Source organism: Amphiprion ocellaris, chromosome 10 (assembly GCF_022539595.1).
Source record: "Amphiprion ocellaris isolate individual 3 ecotype Okinawa chromosome 10, ASM2253959v1, whole genome shotgun sequence".
NCBI lineage: Eukaryota > Metazoa > Chordata > Actinopteri > Pomacentridae > Amphiprion > Amphiprion ocellaris.
This window is the reverse complement of record NC_072775.1, coordinates 15,989,357-16,014,799: the sequence shown is the minus strand read 5'-3', so window position 1 is coordinate 16,014,799 and position 25,443 is coordinate 15,989,357. Positions and strand designations below refer to the sequence as shown.

Here is a 25,443-nt window from a genome sequence, read left to right as displayed (position 1 = left end):
GCCCAGTCAGGCTCGGCCTTTTTAGGTCCAGGGACTTTGGAAGAAGCACCAACCAAGCCACAGATTAGAGGACTTGCATGCTCACATGCAGCTGGCTCTCGGCCTCATAGTTTGTACAGTGTATATATGTGAGCATGCAAATGTGTGTTTCTGTGCACGTGTGGGTAAGATGGTAATTTACTGTGTGTCACTATGTGAGTAACTGAAAAGGATTTGTATACTGTATGTGTGTATGTGGTTGCCAGTTATGATGTGTAAGAGGCACAATCTAAACAATAGATTACGTTAAACAAATATGCAACACATAATGCCGAGGAGAGAAACTAAACAAAGAAACTGGGTGAAAGAGAGGACAGTGAAAAGGAAACAGATGGAAGGGTAAAAAGCCAGAAAAGCAGGGACATAAAGGCAGAGCAAGGACGAGGATAAGAGACAGAAACGGAGAGTGGTAGTCAGAAAGAAAGTGAAAGCGGTAAACAGAGAAAGAGAGATGGGGTTACATAAGGAAGTGAGAGGGAAGAGGTCAGGGAGGACATGGAGAGTGATGGCACCAAAGGGAGTTGTGTGTTAGATGGCAGCCAGGTGTGTTAGACAGACGGAAGCCTTAAAGCTGACAGGTGGTGTTTGGCCTAATGGTGCCATCAGTGACATCTGGATATCTGACTGCACCCTGTGTGTGTGTGTGTGTGTGTGTGTGTGTGTGTGTGTGTGCGCATGAGTTCAATTGTCCTGCTGCCACATACATAGAAGTATACTTTGTATTTGTTTTGCATGAAGGGATACTTGTTTGTACTTTATAGGATCAACACAAAGGACCGCATTAGCAAAATTCATACTTGACTCTGTGTTTTGAGAGCTGTGTGTGCAGCATATGGCCCTGTATGATTCTGCATTCAACTGCAGACTCTCGGCCTGATCCCGTTGCTTTCAAAACTGCTCTAAAGCTTGTCTTGTGTGGGCACTGACTGAAGAAAAGGTCAAACTGCTTTTTTATCTAGCCAAAAATGGTGAAATTCCCATCCATCTTTCTGTTTGATTTTCTCATTCTTTTGATGATCTCAAGAAACAATTTAAAACACACTGTACTCAGTGAGTTTCAGCTGTGTCTGACCCATCATTTTATTTTGTACATGAGCATAAAAACAGTCTTTCATTGTTTTTATGTCAATTTTGTCTCATCTTAATTCAAGACTTGAGTCATCGATACACACATAAATATATGCACTGATGTGCTCTACTTATGAGAGGCCAAATGCTTATTGGCCAGTGTGTTTGAGCCCATCTCTGTTGGCAGATTTGTGGTCATAGAGCTAAATCTGACTTGAAGGATACTGATTGAACTTGCGTAGTTATCCACCTTAAAAGAACTCCAAACATCTCCAGCTGGCCTGCCAAGTAATGCCATGGAGATAGATTGAGGAGGAGCAGCTGATGAGAATGACATTAAGCACACCCAAAAACACCAAATATTTCAGAATTAATAAATCTGTATTAACACAAGCTGTTTCTTTTTAAATAAATGTATTTATTTATTGAAGGGACTAGTGTAACAAACAACTAATTGGAATTCTGACGCCAATAAGTAAGAGTGGCTTTAGTAATTTGCAAAGAAAGAGACGTGCATTTCTCACTTCCCCCTCTGAATCACAAATCCCTTCAGCAGGTTTCAGAGATGAGTCATCTATAAATAATCTGCAAAATTACACAGTTTATCAGATCCATAATCAGTAAAAACAGAAAAAAATCTAAATTTCAACTTTCTGACAGTTGTGGCATTTAATTAAAAACACTTTATTCTACATCTCCATTAAAAATCACCAAAATAAATTATTTGGACTAACTAGACTCTGTAAAAAACTAAAAATTCTGTGCTTCTTGATACAAATATGAAGTGGCTGCCGCCATTGGTCCCCTGACAAAAATTTACAGACTTTTTATTTTAAGTGGGCTAAACTGGAAGGTGTTTTGTCACAAAGCATATAGTAGAAAAAATACTGGAAATAAATAAAAAATGTTAGTAATAAAATATATATAGTATGTCGAGCTACCAGTTTTCCAGAATTTGCAATGCCTGTAAACACTTGGAAAATGTTAAACATATTGACTCCAGTTCCTTTTTTTCCCTTTCTTTCTTTCTTTCTTTGTTTTTTTTTTTACAATTTTGTAAAAATAAATAATAATAATAATAATAATAAAAAAACTTTACTTTTTCCCATGTTGTGATGATTTATGGCAATAAAACAGTTTCATACAGCAAAGAAGACGTTTTTGAAATTTCTCCTTCGAGCCATGGTTGTGCTGTTTCCACAGAGGCGCAAGACTTTATATTTCAATCAGTGAGTAACAATGTGACAGAAGCTACAAAACATCCAGAAACTACTTGGGGTTTAGAGGGTTAATATGGGAATATGTTTGACAGCATAGCTATATTTCCCTGTGCAATTAGGACCTATATATGCTCAAGTATGTGTATAGGGTGGGTGATGCACTGAACACACCCCACTAACATGAAACATAATCACATCATTCAAAATACCATCAAGCTGAATAAACATTTCTCTGCAAAACATTTTCAACAAGAACACACCAGCTAACCCAAAACCTTTAATAAGGTCCTCTGTACTCATCTGCATCCGTTTTAGCAAGGTGTGCCTAATAAGTTGGCAGCGAATGTAGCAGCCTAATGTTTTTCACCTCCCAACTCACTACACCCATGCTTATTTGGATTGGACACTGGTGACACATTTTACATCTGTGTTTCAATATTCCTACTATTAGGCAACAGATTTGATCCACTCCCACCTCCCTCCGCCCACCTTCTAATTTCCCGCTTTCAGGGTCACCTCTGATGATGTCATGAGCGACAAGGACATCTGCTCCCATTGTGGTGCTTGATTGGCTCATTTTATCTGCATGCAAATCATGTTGGTGGGGACCTGGGGTACACTGGCCTAATTATGCCTAACACATTACTCACTAGGAGCGATGGCGCCTTGGAAGGATAAAACGAAAGAGAGACAAAAGTGAGGCAGAGAGAGAGAGGGGATGATTTTGGGGTAAGCAGTGGAATGCAAGTTGAGAGAGAGGGAAAAAGAGAACGACATGATAGTGAGGGTAAGGAACAGTATAGAGGAAAGAAACAAGCAAAGGGGGGAAAAGCTGGAAAAAGAGAACCAGAGGGATAGGAAAAGAAACAGGCAGGGAAAAATACTGCATAATACCAGCCAGGGAGAGTCAGAAGAGAGACAGAGAGAAAGTGGAATAAAGGCTTTCACAGAGAGCCTGTTGATAAATGACATTCACTATGTGATGTGCCGGCTTGTTTAATATAAGGGACCTTTTAATAGCATCTAAATTCTGACTAAAGGGCTTGTAGCGTTGCAGGGCCACAACGTGTGTGTGATAAGTGTTGTTATTGATGGAGAGTCGGTCTGTCTCATAAACAGTCTAATGGCTCCCAGATCATCGCTTGTGCATTCACTGTACCCAAGACAGTGCTGTTTGTTTGTGCCTGTTGTGCCTATTTTTTCTTTGTCCTTGCACAGGTAGGGAAATAACAACAAAGACCGAGGATCCAGGGTGCTTGTAAATGGAGGATGAATCATCGCTGTGACTGAAACATTACTGCAGTGTGCCATTTAGTCATCCAGGAAAGGAGATGTCATGAGTTTGAGGGATGTGAATTCTGCACAATTTGTCATTGTGTTAATGCTTAATATTTCTAGACAGGATTGAAAAATCACATTATTTTGATGCAGGCCAGGTCCAGATGCAATTTAAAATGTTCTTAGTTTTAAAATAACACATTCAGAGGAGTGTACAGCCTCAGCAGATGTGCCTGGAGTGCTGTCGAGGTTTATTTTTTAATATACCCCCACCACCTGATTTCCTCCTCCCTTCTCTTGGCATATGCCTCGTTATTTGCTCTCCGTCTCTCAGTTTCTCCCTGCTCTGCCAAGGAACCATCCAGCTAATATGATAATTCAGCACTTGTCAAACGGACAAATAGAATTAAGGCTGTCAAATTTGAAAGAGATATACAATTGCTGCCTTTGCAGCCCCATTTTCCTCTCATACTCCCTTTCATTCTTCCACTGATCTCCCTTTTCTATTCAGTCCTCCCTTTTCAGACTGTGGTGCTCTGCCAAAACTCAACTAATCTGACATGTTTCATCGCTAGTTTCATATTTATGGACCTTTACCCTATGTGAGTGAGTGCATGAGCTTCTGTGAGTTCAGTACACTTAAGCTCTCCTGTCAACACCCACATCTACTTTTTTTTTTTCATCTAGATGGTAGCGTCATTCTGCTGCAACAACCCTGTAATTCCAAAATCATGCCACTCCCGTAATTTAGATTGCATATTTTACGAAAAGGAAACAAACACCAAAATAAGTTTTACTGGAGATCAACAGAGCAGACAAGTCATAAAAGAATCTGCAGTTTATTGTCATACCAATTTGCAATCAGCTTTTTCAGTCCCTTCTGGTTCTAACTTCATACATCAGTGTTAAATGTGTCAGACCCATAAGCCCTTTGTGTGAAAAACTAGCACAAGCCTCAGTCAGTTAATGCGTTCATGTGAGAGAGTAACTCGAGATCAGTCCAAGCCCTAAGTGAGAGTGATTGGCAGCTGTGTGAACATCGCTGCTACCTCCGTGTTACACTGAACCTCTTGTCAATAACACAACTTGACAATGGACAGAGTACGGAGGAGAGCTGAAGATAGAGACACAGGCACTGGAAGGGTTCATGTGGAGGTGGATCGCACTTGCCTGGTTTGAAGCACTGTATTGATTCGTCAAAGACCATGAGCATATAAAAGCCTGTGGAATACCTAAGAGTGATTTTATGTCATATGAGGGGGGGTTTTGCGTGCACTTTAAGGAGTGTGTGCGTGTGTTTAATCAGGTTTAGAGGCAGTGGGATAAGAGAAGGTAGGAAGAGAGTTAAAATAATCCTCTGACATGTCAAGGTGGCCTGGATGTGAAGCTCAGAGTGATTACAAATGAAATCATTAACTCCCCTCTCACCGCAGGAAGAAAGTCATTAAGACACACACGCTTCACTTAGCTTGTTCTGAGTGTGTCTCTGTGTGTGTGTGTGTGTGTGTGTGTGTGTGTGTGTGTGTGAGTTGCAGAGATAAAAAGAATGAAAGCCAGGATGGGATGGAGGTATCTTGAGAGATTTCCTCGATCTACTGTCACATTAAAGAAAAGTTGTTGCTGTTAATTATGAGAGGATGCTTGTTGTTTATAGCAGAGCTGGATGACACAGTTGAAATGTAATCATGATATCAATAGAGATATATCAACACTTAATGCAGCATTGCAAATCATGCACAAAAAAAATCACATAAGAGTGCATCAAACAAAACTCAGTAGCTCACGTTGCTCATTTATACTTATCTTGCTCGGAGTTAAATTGGGACAGCAGAAATTTATAGGAGGATGTTATAATATGATTGTACTTGAACTCGATACATGACCCATGCTGAATTAGTTGTGTATTCCTCTGTGGCCATGCCGCTCTGTTGAGATGTTGTATAATCAGTCTGGTGTGGTTATGGACACAGACAGTGTGCTGTACAGACTTTAAATCCCTTTCATGCAAATCTGAACGATAAAATCATTCAGTGTAACTATATGCCGTAAATGAAAATGAATTAACTCATCAATCAAATTAGAGTTTGAGTTCATACACCGGCTTGCCTTCTGTGGTTTCCAGCAGATAAATGCTTTGCTTGCCGCATATATCAGCGTTGTAAGTAGTGGTGAACAGACACAAGTTTTATATATTTGGATAAGGTGGTAATTCCTTGCATCTTTAACTCCAGGAAAGATTAACTATCAATGTTCGCATCAGTTCTTGAAGATAATTAAAAAGGAGTAACTATTCCAGCTGTCCCCTCTCTGCCCGCTCCACACCCACTGTGCTGGGATATAAGCAATTAAGCGTCCTCTCCCATCACTCCTTCCCCAGAGAGCAGGTGTGGGGGGGAGAGGAGGTGGAGGTTCGGCTTTAAGGGATGATGGAGGATTGTGGATGAGAGTGAAAAGAAAGGATTGGTATATAGGAAGGGATGAGCTTGTGGCTCCCCTTGTCACGGAGACACAAACAGATGAAGAATGAGAAAGGTCATTTCCACACATACAAAGCACACACACACACACACACAGAGACACACACACGGGGGTTTTGTGTCATACTAATGATGATCATTACTCACTTGAGCTGAAGGGCAGAGGAGAACTGGACAGCAGGGTACCATTTACCAGGATCTGCCCTCCGCATGTGGTGATCCCAGAGCGACTTAAAAAACATGCCCCGAACAAATTACCACTGCAAACAGAAACACAAGGAATTCATGTAATGAAGAAAACAACTTCTCTCCATCACCTGAATGAAACTATATCCGCTGGAACCCGTTTCACTTACCCAGACTTTAGGCATTTTTTATAGTATGGCTGACAGTACACAGCGGGAATAAATTCTAATGGGGATTAAAAGCAAATCTGCACCTGTCAGAGCAGCTTCCTGTCTGTCCGTCTGCTTGCCACGGCGTATTCTGGATAGTGTGAGTATATGTGTGTGTGTGTTTGTGTGGGGGTTTGTGATCCCCCTATGTGTACATATGAATGTGCTGTTACTTTGAAGTTGGTTTCTCGGTACGCATGTGCTTTCCTGCTGACTTCTGGAAATATGATTTTGTGTGTTGGCTTGCACAAATATGTGTTCTCCTGTGAGTGGCATAGATACAGCACTCCTGCTACTTTGAGGCCGGTCCAGAGCTGGGTTTGCAGATAGTTTGACTGACAGGAGTTCAGGGAACAGGGGGAATGATGTGCTGCTAAACAAACTCTGAGCATACAGCAGCTGCGTTTATGCCATCAGGCATTATAATCCAAGAAATGATGTGCATCATCTACAAAGTCATAGCTCAAATTGCTCTGTGCTTTGAGGTCTGTAAGGTCTTTAAGCAAGAGTTCACTAAAGAGGTTTCCTGCATCTTTAAAAATATTGTTTTCCATTCCCTCATCTATTTAAAAGAATATATCACACAGTTTGAACCGGTTTACTATCTTTCTTATCTTCTTATAGTAAGGTTTAAAACCAAATAGTTACATTAGTTACTTGATTTATTTTTTTCTTCCACTTTTCACATATCAATAAAATATAATACAATGCAAAATTTGAAAAATGTTAAATTGCACACAAGTTATTCAAGCACCGGATTTGAGCACAAAGCAGCAGAATAATAGAAAGTGCCAAAACCACAGGTACTTTGAGATATCGAGCCTCAAGATTGCACATTTGAAGCAAGTATTTGTGCTCAGAGTTTAACGTATATGGTTTGAATCATGTGTTTGCATCAAAAACATTACATGACAGACAATATTACTACTAACCTTGTTTCAGAAATAACGAACACTGACATTATTCCAGGCGTGAACCCAAATGTGGGAAATGCCAGGGGGCAATTGGCTGTGGCACCCAACAAGACTGTGACTGTGGAACTAAGTTCAATATAGCTTGATATAACTTATGTCCCTGGATGTTTCCTGGCAGACGGTGAGCCTTTGGAAGCTCTCACTAGACGCAGAATGACCATCTAATTCAGGAAAAACAAGAACACAAGTATCAGAGAGGTTGCCTGTTTGTTGAATTAAAACTGAGTTGTCACAGGAGTAAGTTTCTGTGATAAATGCATCTTTTCACATGTACAGCTCTGATGAGAGTAGACCTTTTAGCTCAGAGTCTGTGGAAATGCCAGGAAAAAGCAGCAAACAACAGCAGCTGTAAGGCAAGTTGGCTAGTGTTTGTTAATGAGTGGGAAAGCAGAGCAGTGATACAGTATCCAGCAAGGCCAGCGCTTAGATAATGCTATGCAGATGGGTCAGGATGAGCTTAGCATATTAACATGTTATGCAACACCAAGTGCTGCGTTTGTCTTCAGGCCCTGCACATGTGGGTGTTACAGTTTTTTTTGCTACTGTATAACTTGACTCAGTTTTTCCATATGTTGTCATCAGTGAAGCTGCTAGAAGACAGGGTGTGTTTGGATTTTGCTTAAATATGCAAGATGCTGTGTGTGTGATGGATGTTTATGCATGTTGTGATGTTTTTAAAAACAGTTTTGTTAGGGGAATAAGCCAAGTACGGGAAGGGTGTCCCCTGTGGTGGGGCTGCATCTTGCCTTTTTTTCTATCTTTTCCCGGTTTTGGGTGGTGGCTGGCAAAGATAAGACACCTACAAAGTAAACACTGCTGCAGACTCCGGCTTCCATCTCTGCAGCAATTCACACACATTTATACACACGCACGTAGAATAAACCTGCACAAACACACTCGCATGGGTACCGGGTTTGAAAATGTGGAAATGCGGTGCAAATGTTGTCCTGAATGGATGGATGGTCCAGACACACTGTTGATTTGCTGAACTTTCTGCTGTCAGATTCTTGGCAGAACCGGAGCCTCATTTATAAGCATTGTTTACACATAAAATGGACGTGAAAATGTTTACGACACTGGCCACAGACAATGTGGGATTTGTGACAACAAACTCAAAATGTGTGCATCCCTTAAAAATAGTCAACCACGACCCATGAGCTACACTATAGTTGGTTATCAGTTATAGCTTTAACTACATCTGTTCTTTCTAGTGCAATCCAATGCAACAGCCTTGCATTAAATATCAATCTTAAGCTTAAAATATTCAGTCTTTTTAGATTTTGTTTTAGAGGCTCTAGTTCTTGGTAGAGTTGTATCAGATTTGCATTTCTACCTTTCCTCTTCAAGAAAAGAAGTGAGATTGATCAGACATTTGAGCATCAGCATATGTTTTAAATCCACAATCTGCTTTAGCTGTTTCCATCTGGTTTTTTTTTGTTTGTTTTTTTGTTTGTGCTCATGCTCTCATTCAGACTTCAACATTCTTCCACCTGTTTTTCTTTGAGATCCAGAGTCTGCCAACCTGCCTGTCAGTCTGCTGACCTGTCTATCTGCTTGACTGCCTGCATCTGCCTGTTATCTCTATCTGTAAATCCTCACTTGGAGCAGTATATACTGCACCCCGAGACACTGTGGATTCTCTGACATCCCCCAGAGGGACACGCTTGCATACTTCAGTAGTAGCATGCAGCACAAACGAGTTAAAGAATAAGATGGGCAGAGGAAAATTGTATAGAAATTATTTTTTTATAACAGAGTGCAGCGTGGAATCGTGGCAATGTTACACATGGCGTAAGAGGCTGAGGCATTCGTTAAAGGCTATAACTTTTTTATTTTCCCCCTCACCCTGTTTATAATGAGCAGCACAGGGTACAGTGGCACAGAATGATTAATTAGAGAATATTAAGTAATAAAATGACAGTGCAAATGAGCTGAAAGCACTTTGTCCTGTGTTTAAACCATTATCATTTTGTGTTTGTTCTCAGGGTACTTCCAAGAGCTGCTGAACCAGTCAACGATTAACCTACAGGAGACTTTCACAAGAACTTGGAGCACTCTATACGTCCAGAATTCCCAGGTCTTCACTGACCTGTACACAGATTTGAGGCGCTACTACCGAGGTTTGAATGTCAACCTGGAAGAGGTGCTCAACGAGTTCTGGGCCAGGCTGCTGGAGAGGCTCTTCTACCAGGCAAACAAGCAATATTTCATAGGTACATCTAGCTCATTTGTACATCAAATAATAAGCAACCTCTAATTCATGGTCAAATGGTGCATTAGTTTACTGTCTGTTTTTTTTCTCACTAGTGATGCACAGAATATAGATTTCAGGTTATTTTATATTTGATTAAAGCAAAATCTATGCATGTTTTCTCCACTTGGATCAAGATTTTAATGAATGTGTGTGCTGTTTACAGGTGAAGACTATCTGGAGTGTGTGTCAAAGCAGATAGAGACACTACGGCCTTTCGGAGAAACGCCTCGTACGATGAAGATGACGGTCACGCGCACATTTGTGGCAGCACGCTCGTTTGTTCAGGGGCTGGTGATAAGTGGGGAGGTTGTTCGCAAAGTGTCCCAGGTAAACTCTCATTTCCTTCCCCTCCCTGCCTGTTTAGCTGAAAATTATAGTCCTTTTTTCTGCTTTCCATACTCATTAGTTCTATTTACTTGCTTCTTTGAAAGCTACTAACTGCCTTACATATTTTTTCTGCTGTCTGATCTGTTGCAAAGCTAATATTCTCTGCACCCTCTACATGCTCATTGGTATTCTTGTGCTAAGGGGTATGTATTCATCTCTCCTTAGTGATCATCATCCCTTCCCCCTTTATGTGAACACACACGCGCACATATACACACAGGCCTGTTTTTACCAGTCCGTGCACATAGCATAAAGCAGTGGCAGATCAATGTTGGTAGAAACGATAGGCTCCATAAAGTATGGCCCGCGGCTCCGACAATCAGCCCCTGCAACAACAGTTAATGTCAGCTCCACACTGAAAAATGTCTCCCTTGGCTGCGGGGAGGGTTAATATCTCCCAAGAGAAATGGCCCCCTCTGTGTATAAGACAAGAGTAAGGTTAAGATCAGAGCAAGACTGAGAAATCATTTCAGGGAGGTGGCCGGTATTGATGCCCCTTGTGAAAAATATCTGCTGTCAGACACCGGGCAAGGACAGTGGCGAGAGCCGAGGCCCCATGAGAAACAAGCACATGCTCGGAGAAAACAGATGCTGCAGCAGATATGAATATTACAATTATTTCTTTGATGACATATTACAAGGTCATGCTGTGTGTAATCACGAAAAGATGGAAGGGCAAGCAAGGGAAAAGAATTGTTTGACTGCGAGGCCTCCCATTTGGACGCACGTTAATGAAAGAATCTGTGTGATCCTTTTCCCTTTTCACTCTGATGTATGTGGTCCGGCTGGAACTGTGGGTGGCGTGTACTGTATTATTTGCTCGAATCAGAGTGAGACAGCCCGGCCTAGCATATCTCTCACTGCTTTTCTTTGGCCCAGAAAATAAGTGCAATGTCTCACACCTACACAAACAGGACCCGAGGATGCTTGAATTAAGTACCTGCATGCAGCAAAGCCGAGCGCATCCGCCCTCCTCAGGGGAGTAAAACCAGGCACAGCCATGAATGCAGCCAGTCTAGCATAGCAGTTAGCAGATGAATAGCAAGCGACAGCGTGACAGTGACAGCTAAAACAGCCTGACCTGAAACTAAAGGGCCTGTGCAACTAGTCTAACATAACCAGAAACATGAGGGTTCTTCAAGCAATCAAACAGGGGTTAGCATTAGAATAATCATGGACAGCACACTAGGATCTGTGACATGCGAGTACCCTTCTCTCCCAGCAAGATGCTATTCTGGTAGAAATCTTTTTTGGACAAACATGCACACTGGAGTTCACGCGTGCTCCACTGCTTGAAGGTACAGAAATGCACACAGATTTTATAATTTAATCATTTCGCTCCAACTGCGATGCACATTTCTCGATTTTTTTTTTTTCTCTTCTTCATACACATTTCCTGACCGTTCTCTTGGTGCTGAAGAACAGTGACTGATGTGTTCATAAAACGAAGGTGGCTGGGGAAAACATGTAAATAATTACCACAGCTTTTACTAAATTACAGAATGTCACCCCAGCGCTAATGCCAGGGCACTGGAGCTGCTGCATTCTGAATGAGGCCATGGACTGCCTTCTGTGCTATTTAGGGAAGGCAGGAGCACGCTGTATTGTGAGAATAGTCACTCTGGGCGCCCTCGATCAATCCCTGGAAGATAGAATTTACAAGCTAGGACCACTGAACAGGGCAAAAAAGACGGAAAGTCTAGTTTTCTCTTTGAGTCGTCCAAGTCTAGGCTTGTTTGATAGAATTGGACGGAAAGTAGTTTAGACTTCAACCAACTGTTCAGTTTCACATTCAGAATTTGTTTGTCAGACTGTGTCGCTGTCTTCCCCAGCACACAGTCACAACTGTGCTGTACTTTTGCAGATTGGAGCAGCACTGTGCCATGATGGAAACAAATGAGAGAGTGAGAAATACTCAAGAACATAATATAAAAAGACTGACCAAATTGCACATCCTCTCTCATCCCTGTCTCACTGCTCGCTCAATGATTTATCCTCCTGCCATGTCCAGTAAATTGTATTCCAATCATTTCTGTTGTTATATTTCATTACTGTACTCTGTGCTGTCCTCTGTCTCCTTTAAGTGTGAATAGCTTGGTGTACTAATTTGAATCTTAGCTTCCCCCTCCTTCCTGTTGTAATACTATCTTCGATTGATCGGGCCCTAATGAGACAACCTCTCCTATAAATAACTATGTATTGCCACTTAAAGGGGCCAGCGAATGAAGATGTCTACTGCATGCTGCTCAGGGAGCTGTTGCACTGCTTGAATGAAAAGCAGAAGAAAATAAAACTAAATTCTCTGTATGTTTTTGCATGCTCCAAGTGTCTTCCACAGAAGTCTGTGTTTGGAAGAGAGATGACACGAGTCTTTGCTATGTGCTGGTCTGATTAGCTGTGAAAGGTTGGAGCTGTAGTGAAAGATTATCTTGTAAGGAGGCTGTGAAGAGAGCAAAGCAGAGCAGAGAGAAACCAAGATGCATGGCAAAATGAATAATTTGAGACATGTTTTTCTAAGACTGAAGAAGAGATCTCAGCAAGAAGATGCAGTCGTTCTTTCTCGTACAGTATTAATTCCTCCCCTTGCTTTGCTCGGGGCTGCACCAGTTGCTATGTCCTTAACTTTTTCTGGACTGTCTTATTCCCTCGGGCATGGGAGTGGAGGAAGTAGGCCACGCGCCGCATAGCTCACTCTGGAGGCAAGGAGTCTGGATCGGCTCGTTCTGTAACACAAGGGGGAGAGGTCGCTCATATATCCTTACTAATTACAGAAGAAAGACAAGCAGAATGGTGATAAGAGGCAGAAAAGTGTCTCAGATGCGACTGCCATGAGCAATATGGAAGGTGCACACAGGTATGGGGATGTATGTTGTGACGGTGAAGCAAGTACACGTAAGGGCAGAAAAAAACAAGCAAAGAAGTTATTTCAAATCGAAAACCTTCTTTCTATTTCGTGATAGGCCGGTATGGAGAATATTGTAATCAGGTCAGTGTGTGTGTGTTTTAGTATATGTGTGTTTTCTGTACCTCTGTAAGTGCTGAAACATTTATTTAACTCCTGAAGCCCTAGGGTATTTTTTAAATTTCCCTCTCTAAAAGCATCCACAAATTCAGTCAATAACAATTGCAAAACTGAAAGGCCAAAATGAACAGCCTTGGGCTGAACGGATAACAGACACTTGGGACAGTTGTGAAATACAATAAGTCTCTTTGTCCTTATCAGCGGGCAAGAGTGAAGTTTTAAAAAAGTCCAGCAAAAATCCACATTTTCGCTTGCACCTAATCCAATACTGTCATTTAGAAAGTAAATATCTGCCTCATAACAATGAGTCAGTGACACTGATGTTCTTCAACTTGTTCTGAAAGTTCTTACCTGCAAACTGTGCCAAATTTGATGCAACAAAGATGAAGCACAACCAAATTACACACACTTGGCAGCCTTCAAGAAATATTGCCGGCTGTGTTTTTGTAACAGATAAAGGGGACCTCCACAGTTGAAGGGGTTAATCGGTTGTTCAGTTGACTGTCAGAAAATGGAATTGTGAAGATGTTTTTCTCTACTCTGTCAGGTTTTTTGGGAGGGGGTCTGGCTAAAAAAATTAGAACATCCCTTTGAGCTCTGGGTAACTGAGATGGGCATTTGCACTATTTTCTAACATTTTTAAAATGCTGTGTTAAATATATCAGAAAACCAATAAACAGATGAATGCATAATGAAAATAAGACCAACATCTATGAGTTTTATAACTACTTATGATTCAGCAGCCCTTCCTTTTCAGAGTCAGGTGGGCCACAGCTCCAAGGTTACTGAAGAAGTTGTCAACATCACTCTGCAATTAGCACCACTGAGGAATTACACACAGTTTTCATGTCAGTTGTGCCTAGCATGGGATTCCCTGCATTAATACTTTATGGATGATGTAACAGGAAACTCATTTAATGACTGTCTCTCTTTCATACAAACTTAATTAACATCTGGGTTTTTTTTTTTTAAAAACTCCTCATGGTGAAGCTTTCTTAACATCCCCACAGTCTCTCTCATTTTTAGTCATTCTTCCCCCTCATCCCTGAACACTCCCTTCTCCTGCCCTTCTCTCTCACCAAAAAAGAAAAAAAAAGCAACCGTCTGACTCATCCCTGGCTAATGATGGTAGGGTATGGATGGGAGGAGGGGAGAAAAGGAGGGCAGGAATGAGGATCTGACTCATGTCTCATATGACTTGAGATTAAGCCTGGGAATGTGGTTATTGCTTTACTGTGTCACTTATTTCACTTCATGCTGGCTTCCTTGTACAACTGACAATAATTACCAACTTCTATTGATCTCTTTTATAGAGCTGCGTTTACTAATTTTGGTTTATTACATCATTCTTTCATGCGGTTTAAAGTTTAATGCGGGAATTGAGACTGTCAAAATGAATCATTTTTGACGTATGTGGATCAAATATTAGATTAAATTTTAATGGTCCTTGTAGGGAAATTGGGTTGATGCAACCATAAATAGTCATTGAAGACAGTAAAAAAAAAAAAGACTGAAAGCAGAACACACTGAAGGCTGTATGAAATGTTACAAATTTAATATACAAATAAGTGATATAAAGTGGGGATCACAAAAGAAAAAATATATAATGCTTATAATGCTAAGATATACACACCACGGAGATGGTGTTTTTAAGGAAAAAAGGCTACTTATTTACTAAGAAATTAGTCTTATCTTAAAAATGTTGAATTCAATTCCACTTATGCCGAAGAGACTTGAACCTACTCTCAACACTTGCAGATCTGTTGAATGTTTAAAGTATCTATGATTTATTTTCCCACCTGATTGCTGTTGTTGTCCTGTTTTCATTGTATATGTGTTAAAAGCTGGTTTTAACTGTGACTTTGCTGTTGGAAGAACAGTTTCCAGGAAAAGCATCAGGCTGGCCCAGATGTCAGCTTAGAGGAGCTTTGTATGCGTAGCTGGGTTCGTTCCATCTCTCTTTCTCTCTCTCTCTCTCTCCCCCTCTTTCTCTCTTCTCACACAGACACACACCCTACACTTCCTGAGGTTTTGTATGCATAGCTGTACTCTCTTGTGAACAGAGCTTACTGGTATTAACCCAGTTTCACTTTTCACGCACGAAGGCCCTTTCCTCGGGGAACAGCCTTGTGGGATAGAGAGAGAAGTGGAAGAGGCAGGAAGGATAGAGTGAGGGACTGAGAATACTTGTATGAATGTCAGGGCCTTTTCATCGCATGTGAAACAAAAAGCGAATTCTCCCTAAGCGGTTTCCAAGGAAACTGCTGAAAGAAAGTCTGGTGCAAACTAAAAAAAGGTCACCATGGGAGGTGACCTCCCACTGTTCTGCGACTGTCATTGTCAGGCGGAAAAAAATTTACATTCTCACATCTTATTAAAACTGAGCTCTTCGGTAAAATATATATATATTTAAGTCTCCTGGCAAAGGACAGTTTCACCAGTTAAAGTGGTCAAATGAACAGTTTGATCAACTCCTGCTTTCAGGTTTGTCTTTTAGCATAATTTATCATATTCGCTTGACAAAACAATGTTTTTTCATGCAGGTGGTGAATGTTTATTTTTGTCCTCGCTCTACCCCAGGTGCCGCTGAACCAGGACTGCATGCGGGCCATCATGAGGATGACTTACTGTCCTCACTGCCGTGGCATGGCCTCTGCCAGACCTTGTACCAACTACTGCAGCAACGTCATGAAGGGCTGTCTGGCCAACCAGGCTGACCTCAACACCGAGTGGCGGCATCTAGCAGGTGGGGAACACACACACATTCTCACATGGATCCAGTTCAGCCATATGTTAGCTCAAAGCTTCGGCCCCACACATGATGCTAATAAAACTGAATCCTTCTGTTGATGCACCGAAACGCTGCACATGAAACATTTTACACTTTCTTCACGCTAACCGTACCGACTGTCTTTGTAGAAACAATGATGCAAGTGGCCGACCGCTTGGATGGTCCATCTGGGGTGGATAACGTGGTCCTCTCCCTCCCCAGTCGCATATCTGAAGCCATGCTTACCATGATGGAGAATATAGACACGATCAACAGCAAGGTCAGAATGCTCATTGGTGTACATACATATTTAAACAGCTGGCTGAACTGCTTCAGTTGTGACAAGTGGAAGCAAAAAAGATAAGATAAAATTAAACTTTATTAACTTCTTTTGCCAGATATTGCACAGAAAAAACAAAATTAGATAACATTAGGAGATTCAGTGCCTAGTAGAAAAGCAGTAATGTGTAAGTATGATCAAATAAGTAAGCTAAATTAAGGCTATCAACATTTACATTAAAGTAAAATATTGCACATGTAAAATATAAATGTAAATTAAATATTTGATGAATCAAATTAATTTTTAAAACATTTTACTTCGTGTAGTAGCTGACATTTTTCTACTGACAGAAATGCTCTATTGCAAAAGCCTCTTCTGAGAAGAAATTGATGTACATAATGTGCCATATGTAGCTATGTCATCCTAAGTAAGGTGATTATCACAGGGTATGTATCATTAACAAATTGCTCTAGTTATAGCAGAATAATTTCCAGTTGTTAAGACTATTTTAAACTATATGAGTGCATCCATCATTCAGTCTATGGTGGCTTTGTGGCATATACTTACACTTTGTGGCAGGTTACAATCACTCATACGCCAACCACATCCCTAGTTAGACTTAAATGTATATTGTTTGTTCCTGCTAGACGCAAGTAAATCAAAGCCAAATTAGCAACATACATCCATAAAATAGCCTATACTGTATTTTAAAAGGCACTTAAATCCTGTTTTCATTCTACTTCTAACTGTAAATGAGGTGGTCCTACACAGACACATAATTTCCCAGAAATGCTTTTTTTTTTTCTGTGTTTGTGTTTTTGCCTGTGCTGTTCTCAGTGGTATGAATCGGGTGGGGCCCAGTTCAAAGGCCACCATGGGACTGCTTTGTATATACAATTAACACCTATCCTCCCACTGCATTGATGCTGCTGTAATAATCCACATACCTGATGGTAAATGAAGGGATGTGAGTCATGACAGAGCCTGTAGGCCAAACGTTTACTTCACTGTTTAATGGTGTTTGGGCAACAGTTTTACGTGATTCTTAAGAGCAGCTGGCAGCAGCGAAAAACTGACTGAGTTGTTTGGTGAAGGTGGAAAACAGCGTTGATGGCGAGCGGAAAGACAAAGCTTCCTCTGTGCTGGCTGGCTGTTAAAGAGGCTGGCTAGCTTGAGGTGAGCCATAGACTGGCGGTCTGCCTCTGACCTGGTTCAGTATGGTAATCACACACTGCTTCTGCTTCTGATCTTCATCTCTCGGGAAAGGCATTGTGTTGATCGCATGGAAGTCAAGTGATGTTCAGAGTGTAGCATTGCAGTGTTGAGCAGATTATCTCCTATTTACATAATCTGTTGATGTCAAAAGCCATATGCTATGCTGTGTTCTTTTCCCAGTAAAACACATCAAAAGCAGATATAGAAACTGCAGTATTCATGTGTAGATATCTGCCAATACTCTGGAACAGTCAAAGACATATTTTTTGTTCAATCTATAGTAAGCCACACAACACCTATGACTTATACTAGCAGACATGATTGGAAGCTTAAGAAAGGGATATTTTGTGAGAAGGTTCAAAGGCTTGAGGCTCCTCTAAGCAGGCCAGATTGGATGACAGATTGACTGCAGTTTGACTGTATTCCCTGGGCACTATTTATAAAATGTAAGCTCCACAGGGACAAGTGATACTTTTTGAGTTGTGAATCATTCTGCTGAAGGGATGCTGTGGTCGGCTCTTGGGGTCACGAAAAAAGTCATTTCTCACTCTTGGTTTTCAAAGGTAGAGATGTGTTTGAGCTAAGATGCTCAAAACAAACTTAGCTATGAATTTGTACAACAAACAGAAAATATTTTGCTCATGCAGCTGGGTTAAGTATTAGAAGTCAGTCTTGTTAAATACTCCCCTGGTGAAAATTAAGTTTTTAGGTTTTGTTGTTGTTGTTGTTTGTTTTACTTTTTAGCATGTCCACATGGTGTTTTTTTTATTTGCTAGAGGACACATTATGAGCAAAATAAGCAGCCATGGTTGAGTATTTCCACCTTAAAAACTGCAGTGCACCATTGACAGTCTCAAAAATACAAATCCAGACAACCAGGCTTTCATATGTAACAAATCTAAGCAACCAATCCTGTCACTTGCTGAGTGGGGATTCTTGTATCATTACTCTCTTTTGGAACTGACTTCTGGTTCGAACATCTATGGCTGAATTACTCTCATTGCATAATAAATAGAGAAGCTTTACAGTGTTTAAGCAGAGTTGTAGGTGAGCTGGTATGCTGGAGCTACAGTGAGTGAAGAGAAGTAGAAGAAGAAAGATTTAGGGATTTCCAAGATCTGCAAATTCTAGAGGAAGCATCAGTGTAGAGCTACATGTAAGACATTTAACGCTCATTTTTAATGTAAAAACCTAGAAATATATACCTGTGATACACAGAGTTGAGTAACCAGAGAGTGAATTTAACTCAGTCACTAATAAAAATCCTGAGTATGGACTATGTCACCCTTTTATATACTTGCCCAGCATTCTCATGCATCTTCTAACTCTCCAATTCTGTTTTGCGTTTTCTTTTTTATTTTTCTCTCTCCTAGCTGTTCCAAGCATGTGGCATCCTCAGAGAGGGAGGAACCAGCAGCACAGGAATTGACGAGATCATGAAGAGAGAGAAAATCACAGTGGAGGACAGGGTGGGAACCAGCTCCAGCAAAATTGACAAATTGGTTAGTATTTCCCCAACTGAATTTGTGTTTTTGTTATTACCCTTTGATGGCCTAATCTGGCCCATTCGTAGTGATGGTTTCGGACTGCAGAGCCATTGCTCATCATGGGCAATTAAACCACTTTTGCTGTTCATTTCATCTTTGCACAGACGGCTGTGGGGCGACTGGAGTGGAGTGAATGCTTGGATGGGTGGAATAGTCAGATGGCTGAGCAATGCAGTTGGTTATAGAGGCATGAGGAGTTTTTCTTACTCCTCTGTCTGAGTGTACCGTCATGCTGTAATTTTGTGTATAAAAGCTCATGAATGTGCAACTCTGCCTCAGGTGTCTGATGTAACCATGAGACTGAGGGACATGCAGCCATACTGGGTCTCTCTCCCAAATATCCTCTGCAGTGACAGAGTGGCCACTGGAACAGGGGCCGAGGACAAGTGTTGGAACGGCATGAGTCGTGCCAGGTAGGAACTATAAACTTATAAAGAAATACTCAAAAAAAAAACAAAGAATTCTTAACATCTTTTCCATAATGGATGTATAGTTTTGTTGTGAATATATATATGTTAAAGGTTTAATGAGAATGTTTTTAAAGAGAAAGAGAGAAATTCAGAAGTCATAAAGGACATCACGGCTCAGTTCAAAACACTTAGAGTTTTGCTCTTCAGCCTTATTTGGTCTGGTATGACAAATATGGTGGCAAAATTTAGATAGCTAGCTTCGAAAGTTTTTGATTTTCTGTGCTTCCATTTATGGTTCGTACACAGAATACGACAACGTGCATAGAAACAGGTGGTTGGAAGCGCTTTTGTTTCCTGCTTTTTGGTCCCTTTTACTCAAAGTTTGGTCCTCTTTTTCTTGTTTTTAAATAGCAGCTGTCAGTCAAGAGTTTTAGAATCAGTATACTACTGCCTCCGTCACTCTGGTTAGCTAATGATGATGTCTTTAAAGCAAACTGACTCCCAAGAGTCCTGGAAAATAAAGAAAGTTGAAAGTCTGCACATCAAACTTTAGCTTTACAGTTGTTACTGTCCCTAACTGTCATCAATTTGGAGTGTTTCACTGGTTAAACAAGCTTTTTGTGGGGTAGGTACCTTCCTGAGGTGATGGCCGATGGCCTCGCAAGTCAGATCAACAACCCAGAAGTGGAAATTGACATCACCAAACCAGACATGACAATACGCCAACAGATAATGCAGCTGAAGATCATGACTCACCGCCTGAAGAATGCTCTCAATGGCCAGGATGTGGACTTCCAGGACACCAGTGAGTAATTTTGTCATCCCAGCCCACAAATTTCTGAAGAAATTTCATCTCAGATGACTCACAGCTGATTAAAACTTTTAACAAGTTCCAGATTAAGAGGAATAAACAAGTCTATTTCTGTTCATCAGAGGAGGCAGATCATTTCTGTCTTTGGTTCTGCAAACTCTAGCAAAATAGAAGAAAGCTTTGCCTAAATTAGAGTATTTTGTAGCACATAGAGTAAGTAATACATGGCAAAGGTGATTATCTTTTGTGTGTGTGTGACTTGGACAGTCAACCTCACATTTCATGTGAAACTACCCCTGGTAGTTAAGCAAATACTGTATGTGCATGGTATGTTTAATAGACAATGGTCTTAATATGTTCATTTTATCAAGAGGTAAATAGGCTATTGTAAATTGTGTGTATGTTGTAGCATTAAGCTCATGTCCTCACCCTTTGTCTGCAGGTGATGATGTTAGTGGTTCAGGAAGTGGCATGTGCGCAGATGATATGTGCTCCCGGGGCCCACGCCTTGTTGTCCCCGTCACCGAACGACCCATAATCTATCAATATCCTCCAGAAAACAAGAAGGTGAAAGCATCAGCCATGCAGAACCTCCCCTCCATCACCACTTACCTGCTTTCACTGCTCATTTTGCTGCTCCGGCGATAATTACCGGAGGGAATCTTCCAACTGGGACTGAGTTTGGGGCATGGGGGTTGGGGAGAGTTTGAAAGGAGAGGGAGGAGAAGTTGGGGTTAGTTACTTTGCCAAAATGAAAAAAAAAGAAAAGAGAGAAAGTTTAAGAAAACAACAAGAACAAAAAATTACTTGTATGGACTTCCCTTGGTTTTGGAATAGAACAAAATGGAATTATGAGTATTCATAAATGTTTTTGTTCTGCTCTTGTCTTTTATTTCTTGCTATATTATGACACCATTAGAGCTGGTCTTTTTGCATCTTCTAATGTTTTGTTTCTGGTGTTTGGGTTCTCTGAGATTATATCTGCACGTAAGACATGTGTAAGACAATACTGCTAACAGTATGTTGGTGTTGACGCCACGGGGAGAGGGAGAATGGAGTTTGGCAGTGGCGCTCAGACACTTGTCTTTATTCCACTTGTAGATTTATTTATTTATTAATAATTGCCAATAGACTCCAAATCGGATTAATTCACACCCAGATATAAATGGATAAAACTACACAAACCACAAACCGAAAAGAATTAGAGTGCTGATGACTTTTAAAGGATGATAACCAAACCTTTTAATGCATTAAAGCCTCACAATATCATTACAACCGCACACTCTCTCTCACAGTGAGGATGAGAGCACTCCACGTCTGCACTTTGGACCATTTCATCATGTGATCTGTAATAAAAGCTGTAATCACATTCACACTGACATGCTTGTCCGGTGTAGGCGTAACGTGGCCTGTCCTCCACTCCATCCGTCCACTCATCCCTACATTCCCCTCTGCCCGCCCGCCGAGGCGGATCTCCCTCTCTCTCCATGACCCTGCTGGCAGTTCAGCATCAGCTCCAGATTCTGGTGTAAGCAAAGCACATGCTTGACCGGGACAGGTCTCAAATGACAGCAGTCGGAACGCTGTACGTAAGATCGCCCTCGCAGCAAAAAGGATGGGCAGTTCATGATCTCGGAAGCTTGTAGCAGAGCAGAAACGTACACAAAAGCAGAAACACTGCTGCCCTGCTGCACTTTTTGTTTTCAGTATTCCTTTTATGTCCACAGCAGAGCAAAAATATAATATGCATAATTTTGTGTGTTCCCTACAAAGGCGCCGTGTTCCTGTAATTAGCGACATGATTTCAGTGTCATAGGTTTTTCTTTTTGTTTTGTATAATTGCAGCAATGATGCATATCACAGTGAAAAGCCACACCATGCACGTCTTTGAAAAGTACTACTCTTTCTATGGCAAACAGAATCGTGTACATATTTTTGATTGCTTCTTTGTTGTTTTCTAGGGGACAAAAATAGCCAATTAGGTACCAAAATTTTGTAATTCTTCAGACCATTATATGCTTTTACGCTTCTTTTTGTCATCTCTCAGAGTATCCACATCTGCCTCTCATTTTTCTGCAACTTTTCTATATCAGTGCCTCTTTGTTCCCACCCCAACTCCCTCTACCCTCTTCCCTGCTCATCTGTTATAATGACCTTTAAAGTGTTCCTCATGCTTCCACATGATGGCAAGGCAATATGACAATGACACAGTGCTTCATTACGTGTCAAACTTACTGGGAATGTTATGGGAACACGACGTAAGGCTTTTCCTGATGAGACGCTTGCGAGGGAGAAAACATGTACCGCATTTTAATTCAAAGAAATGTCAAAGCTCTCATTTAAGAATGCTGCGTGCAGGATGATGGGACGATGCTTGCATGTATGTTTATGCAAACGTTTGTGTGTGAATGTGTGTCTTCGACTGACAGAGCAAAAAGAGGATCGGACGATGGAGCCTTTCTAAATCTGGTTTGGATGGCACAGAAGGAGAATCTATTGAAATATATTGGAGTAACATTGTCTGACAGAGTCTTGCTATTAAACTGACAGCGATGGGAGATTAATATAGCTCATTTTACAAAAATAGTATTTCCAGCCTGCTACTGTAATAACTCACAGTCTATATTGATGGTATCTGTGCTGTCAAAATTGCTCATGGAAAGTGGAGGATTAAAATGGACATGCTTTTTAAAGTGCATCATTGCTTCAGTTGCACACTGGGACAATCCACCATAATTCAAAAATCTATACTGCAAATCTGTTTAGATAGTTTTGGGCTTTGTCAGAGTTTGAGAAGTAAATCTTTTAGATACATACTTAGTTACTGCTCTGAAAATTGATGAGGTTGTGGTCATGTGTGTTATATGGCAAGTTATTTTGATGGTATTTTCCTTTTTGATATGCTTTATTAATGATTTGCCGCTGTGTGTATGTGTGTTTGTGTCTCTCCTTCTGTTAGTCCCTGGTTAAGAAATCTGCCTGTGACTGCCTTTGACACTTTGGGGTCAATTATTAGATTTAACGAGAGAGATATTATGATATCAGCTGGTCCTGTGGGGATAAAAAAAATTATGCATTCTGACAGCAAGCAATTAGTAAGCGCCACATGGGTTCTCTGTTTTGTGACCCCTTTAGAGAAAATCTGAAAACGAATGTGAACGTACACATGCAGCCCTGTAAAGAATAAGAAATTACTCCAACTGTGATGGTGACATTCCAGTTCAAAGATGACCTGCGACTTTAGACTCACGACTTCAGTTTCAATGACTGCCTCACAATGTCATCGGCTGAAATTTGCACAACCCACCCCCACCCCCCGCCCACACCTCCTTCACTTTTTGATCTCATTAATTTGTTGTTCAAAGCTCCCCCCCTCCCTCCCTTTTGTAAAAACCTGCACTTTTATGAGGCCAATGAATGGCATTGTCTGCACAAAGACATCACAAGATGGTCGATCGATGCGTGAGTCAACACCTTCCAGAAACGACTATTGATTGGGGATGCGCGTATGCAGATAGATGTGGCCCAGCGAGATGTCTCCTGTTTGACGATGGTGAAGCAGCGCAAACAGGAAGCCCCTGAGTGTGAGAGGAAGCAGGAGAAAGGATCGCCCAGAGCGCCTGATGTCAAATCAGTGCGTATGCCTCGATCCTGCCTTCATTTGTTTCTGTAGGTGGCGGAAAAAATAAAACATGCAAAGCTGACTATTCAACCATTTAATAACAAAACAGCTTTATTCTACACCGAGTTGAGAATGGGAGGCATTTCTGTACGGTGCCAATTTATGAGGAAAAAAGTACTTATATTTTTCTTGTTTTATTTTACTTTGGTTTTATTGTTATCAAAAATCTATGGAGAATTTGTTCTTTTGTTGAAGATAGTCGCCAGAAAGAGGCTGAAAAAATATCTAAAATGTCTCATTTGCTGTTGTACCTGAAATCTTGTGTCAATTATATACATTGTAAGATTTTCAACACTCCGGTGTCTTGTCTCTTCAATGGTGGGCGTGTTTGTGTGAATGTTTTTGACAGAAAAAAAAATAGTTTTTGTACTCACACATGGTAGATCTGAAGTCTTTAACTTATATTCATAAACCAGCTGCTCAGACAACAATCATAACTGGCTATATCTACCTTTCTTAGGAAAAGGAAACGTCTGGTCCTCTTCAAATTGACCGTACCATCTGCCTAAGTTGTTTTCTCTGCGCTGGGATGATGTCAGAGTTGACAGCTGCTGTCGAATGTTGCCACACAGGAAAAAAAAAACTGCCACATGTTTGGAGCACACTCGGTGCTTTAGCTTGTTTGTGTGTGTAGACAATGAAATGATGAGGATGGTTTTAATGAGTTGTACTTACCCATGATCCTATGAGTGACTGAAATGCTACCCCTCACATACAGCAGTGTTTTATTCTAAGAGCTTCAAATGGGTGTGTGTGTGTGTGTGTGTGTGTGTGTGTGTGTGTGTGTGTGTGTGTGTGTGTGTGTGTGTGTGTGTGTGTGTGTGTGTGTGTGTGTGTGGAAGGTACAGTTTTAGCGCAGCACTGCAATGTTTCCACGTATATCAGGAGGTTACAAATTATAGGAGTGAAAATGACAGAAATGGGACAACTAGCTATCAATATTTCCCTCACTCTGTCGTTAAACAATGCCAAAACCCACAGATGATGGCAATATTTTCCATTCTGTTAGAGATGTTTGTCATGTTTAATTTCTCTGTAATCATTAGTCATCTTTCTGCAGTCCTCCTCCCTGTTCTGTATACACATGTGGGCAGACACCTTCACATTCTCTGCTATTGATTGCGTCTGAAGCCTTTTACCTCCTCTCTTACTCACAGCACACACAACTGCACAAACGCACGCAGGTTATTCCCAGCCTTTTGGCTTTCAGCTTGCCCTTTGGTTCACAGCACTTTTATGAGTGACTGCTTCACAACCTTATGTGGTCCTCATATTTGAAATATCAGCACAACAGGGCCAAACACTTGTCAATAAAATCCCCTCAACTCAATACACCTGCCTTTGCCTTGAGATTTCATCATGACTTACAATAATTGCTACGAGGCCAGCGTTTTAAATTTTTTTTTTCAGAAATGTGCTGAATAAAGGGTAATGATGTACCACATAAAATTTTCAATACATTTCCATTTTAGTATGCAAGCAATTCATCGAGGAGCTGAAGTACTTCAAAGATATGTAGTGCCTGGAGTTCTTGGCAAAATTGGCTTTCTGTCTTTTTCTCTCCCTGGTAGCACGTGTCACAGTAAACATACCAAATCTTTTAATGCTACATTA

The 25,443-nt window shown here is 40.9% G+C and overlaps 1 protein-coding gene across 2 annotated transcripts in view; it reads left to right on the top strand.

Annotated features, from left to right (window-relative positions):
- The window catches only part of gpc1b (glypican 1b), a 66,509-nt gene extending 42,386 nt beyond the window's left edge, over positions 1–24,123 (top strand). For both annotated transcript variants that reach the window (XM_023276545.3, XM_023276546.3), the window contains 8 exons: positions 9,437–9,664; positions 9,869–10,032; positions 15,695–15,860; positions 16,034–16,164; positions 18,753–18,881; positions 19,206–19,339; positions 19,966–20,141; positions 20,590–24,123. In XM_023276545.3, coding sequence (XP_023132313.2) covers positions 9,437–9,664; positions 9,869–10,032; positions 15,695–15,860; positions 16,034–16,164; positions 18,753–18,881; positions 19,206–19,339; positions 19,966–20,141; positions 20,590–20,795 — 1,334 coding nt within the window. In that variant the 3' untranslated portion in view covers positions 20,796–24,123. The remainder of the gene's footprint in view (positions 1–9,436; positions 9,665–9,868; positions 10,033–15,694; positions 15,861–16,033; positions 16,165–18,752; positions 18,882–19,205; positions 19,340–19,965; positions 20,142–20,589) is intronic.
- Positions 24,124–25,443: the final 1,320 nt, after the last annotated feature.